The sequence below is a fragment of the Macadamia integrifolia genome, chromosome 6 (genome assembly GCF_013358625.1).
Source record: "Macadamia integrifolia cultivar HAES 741 chromosome 6, SCU_Mint_v3, whole genome shotgun sequence".
Classification (NCBI taxonomy): domain Eukaryota; kingdom Viridiplantae; phylum Streptophyta; class Magnoliopsida; order Proteales; family Proteaceae; genus Macadamia; species Macadamia integrifolia.
In genome coordinates, this window is record NC_056562.1 from 26,206,986 (window position 1) to 26,210,959 (window position 3,974).

At 37.7% G+C, this 3,974-nt stretch overlaps 1 protein-coding gene across 1 annotated transcript in view; it reads left to right on the forward strand.

Moving 5' to 3' along the window:
• The window catches only part of LOC122082178 (F-box protein At2g02240-like), an 8,756-nt gene extending 4,918 nt beyond the window's left edge, over positions 1-3,838 (forward strand). Inside the window, exons 3-4 of the mRNA XM_042649656.1 lie at positions 195-288; positions 3,635-3,838. Coding sequence (XP_042505590.1) covers positions 195-288; positions 3,635-3,838 — 298 coding nt within the window. The remainder of the gene's footprint in view (positions 1-194; positions 289-3,634) is intronic.
• Positions 3,839-3,974: the final 136 nt, after the last annotated feature.

A 3,974-nucleotide genomic window follows, 5' to 3' on the forward strand; every position in this document is an offset into this window, starting at 1 on the left:
ATAAATGAAAGGACCACCCGGTAGAACAAATTGAAGATCTTGTATGCTTCTCTTTAAGTACTGTAATTCATCATTCTTGTACTTGCTATAGAGCTTATAGTACTCAAGGCTTTGAGTTGGAGTTTGAACAACAAAATAAGTGGAAGCTAAGCAGTAAATAATATGATATTTTAACAGCTTGAATGGAGTGGCAGCATTGTTGTCGTGGATGTCTTTGCATTGCCCAATGAATTTGTACTCATAAAAAAAAATGCAATGTCCAATGAATTTGTCGGCATGTCCACTAGGGTAAATTCAAGGGTTAGTAAAATGCTTTCCATTTATTTATTTGTAGCAATGGTAAGGATTCCATGTTCTTTCCACGAGATCAAGTTGGCCATTTGAGGTAGGACCCAATAGTGGATGAAGACAGAGAGAGCAAGTGGAGATAGGGCTGGGTTTTACCATTTATTATTTATTGGAAAAGACTGGCCACACTGCCAGCATACCGCAAGTTAATGTTCAATGTGTCTATCTACCTCTTCCCCCCTCCCTTGGAATGACCCTTATTCCTTCTATATAATACCTTATCTTGCACCACCTCTCATCCATTGGTACCATTTGTTAGCTTATAGCACAAGCGTAGTGTGCTTTTTTTTTTTTTTTAATTGGTGTACTAACTAGAAAATAAAGTATCAGTACAATTAACAAACAGAAAAGGACTAATACAAGGAGGAGGAACATTAAGTAGAGAAGAGGGGGACTGAGATGAATAAGTATAGGAGGCGAGAGAATCAGCACCCCCACCCATTGGTGCCATTTGTGTGCTTGTGCCTCTCCTTATGTATGGAATGATGTTTTTTGTCTTGGTACATGGCCTGTGCACTTGTTTATTTCTCTTCTCCCCCAATAGGGGTACAAATGTCATTTCATAAAAGGGAGGAGAGAGATAGACCCACGCTCCAAGACAAAAAATATTTTTCCTTTATTTATATAGAGAATATGTTGTCTAAGTTGTGAAAGGTAGGGCATGATAGCACATTTGTGTCTATCTCTTCCATTTTTTTAACATGGAATAACTCGTAGTTCTGCTTTATAAAATACTGTTTTACTATAGCTCATCGGTACTCTTGCTAATGTTGCTTGCTCAAAGAACTCTCTCCCATTTAGCATTCTTGTTTCTATCTATTTTCTTCTAAAATAAAATGACATCGTTGCTCTCCTATGTGCGATGCTATTTTTATCACACCTCATTGGTGTGCTCTTCTATGTTGCTTATAGAGATATTACTTAGACCTTTGTTTCAAATATCGACAATGGATCGATCAATTGAGGCCTATATAGATGCCAAGCTGATCTCATATAGCTAGAATGGTTCTTAATAAGAGAAAATTTATCCAAAAATGAATTTGTTAAAGTTAACGGCAAAACGTTTTGATACGACCCATTAGTATCAATAATGACATTGATATCTACCGAGACCAATATGTTTTCTGGTATTAAAAATCATGATTTTTAGAATAACCTTTTAGGAGAAAGTTTTCCTCCACTGGGATAGAAGATTCACCACTCTATGCTAGGTCGACACATCCCTATAGGTTTTAATAAGTTCAACATAAAGCCCTCTTGATACCCCTTGCATGCTCCGAACCTACCACAACTCCATTCATTGTGATTAAAGGAAAACGCAGCCCAATTTTTATACAACAATTTAAGAGAAGATTCGTATAAAGAGGAGAGGTAGAAAGGTAGAAAGACTAATGTACCTTCTACTTTTGCTCTGAGTTTTTTTAATAATTTAATGTGTAAGTTTCCAAATGGATTTCCGGGTAACATTCCTGTTCGCCCTCATCATATCTGTAAACTACACATATCATTATTTGAATCTTCTGGGCATGTTTTACTCTCTTGTAATATTTCTAAACATGTTTGGGCTTTTGGACCATTTGGATTACGTACAGAGCACATCTAGACTTCACCACTTCTTGATCTCTTTGACTCCATTGTTATTTCTAATCACTTATCCCTGGTTGATATTTATCATATGCTTTCTATCTCAATTATTACCATGTACGTTCTCTAGAAAATTAAGAATAATTGCATTTTTCAAAACAAACATATTGACCTCTCTCATGCTTAAATCTATAGTCAAATGGCATGCTGATCTTGGGTTATTATTTGAAACTTGGTGACGTACCACCGGTGAGGATCATACCTTATTATTGATGTCTGATTACACTAATCTTCCTTTTGGGGACCACCTTATCCTCATTTTTGATGGATGCATGAATATAATATCTAAATGTTGCACCTGTGATTATATTGGTTTGTTACAATCTAAGATCCAATTTACTTTTGTGACTTATCATTTTACTGGGAATTTTCGAGCACTAAAGACCGGAAGCATCATGCAAGGCTTGCTCCAAGCTATGGAAAAAGGATTCAATCAAGGAGAGGTAGTATGGGTGGATAGTGAGGAACTAAGTACTTGGCAAATGGAAGAACACCTTCAGCTGGCCATGGGTTGTGTTTGATATTTTACTATAAATTAATCTTTGTAGTTAATCAAAGTTGGACTCCATCAAGTCTTTTCTGCCGATAGTTCCACTCAAAGTCTAGCAAAATATAATTTCTAAGCAGAGAAAAGAACCAGTGAAGTCTAGAAGTTCTGAAAGTTTGAAGAGATGACAGAAATGGTCTTCCCTCAAAGCCCTCTCCAAACCCTCAAATTCTGAACGGTAATGGAAACCCATCATACCCAGCCACCAAGGGTCAGCTATATAACTGCCCCATTTATCGTCCTCAGCCCAAGACCCATGCAATCGCCGCAGCTACCACTGCATTGATTGTCTCGGGACTACCCTCTTCATCATTGCTCTGATCCTGCTCTCAGCCATTGCCTGCACCGTCATAGCTCTGATCCTGTTAGAGCTGCCTTCCCTTTATATATAGAATGACCAACGAAGACCTTCGGAGGCAAAGCGAACTATGGAGGCCAGAAGAAAAGCCTGGTGGGTTGCATCTAAGTCTTATATGGAAACAACCACAATCATTAGATCCATTAAGGATAGGTGTTGCGCACTGAGATAGATATAGGCAAGCTTTAGACGATCAGCCCTATAGAGAGGAGCCGGATCCCTACAAATTCCCTAGTTTCGAACAGCAAAATCCGCTAAAACAGAACTACATTGATCTAATTTTCATATTAAAAAGAACCACAACAGAAGTTAGAGATAGATGCATGAACAGCTTTAATACCTTCAGGATGCAAAAGCCCACAACGCCAGTCTTTTGGAATGAAATTTGTTTTACAATTATTATGAAGTCCAATGGCTTTCTCACAGACATTTAAATAATAATAAAAAGAAGCTTGTACATGTGTGTCACGGGTTCTTACAGCCATTAGATGTCACGTTAGAAAGGATCAAGCCTTTGATTGTGTAGTCAATCTCAACCACCAGTTGGTGCGGAGCCACTAACCATCACTAGCACAGTGACACTTGACATATCACCTTGAAATCTCGAAATTTTGAATTGACTATTGATGAGAGATACTCACAGCCTCGGTGATCACCTGCTTGTCATCTCTAATTCTCTAGTTTTGGGCCATTTGAATATGTGACTTAAAACAGTTGATGTAACTATGGTGATGCAGACTACTGGTAATCGAATAATCATGTATTTGTCCATGATCAAGGTTTTAAGGATAGATCCTCTCCCAGCTGTTGGGAACCCTGATGTGCATCTAACAGCTGAGACGACCTTGAGATTTACATTCATGTTTTGGGGTATATGTCTAAATTCTCTTCAACTACATAAAGGATCTGAATCTTGCAATCAGGTGTATTCATGCTTTTGAAAAATTGGAATCTATACTACTGATTCAATTCTCAATTTTGTTTTGGAACGTTGGCAACTTGGCTGCAACATTCTTTCAGAGTTCAGATATCAACCCCAAAAACTTTTTAAAAATCTAAAATCAATCTCTCTCTCTC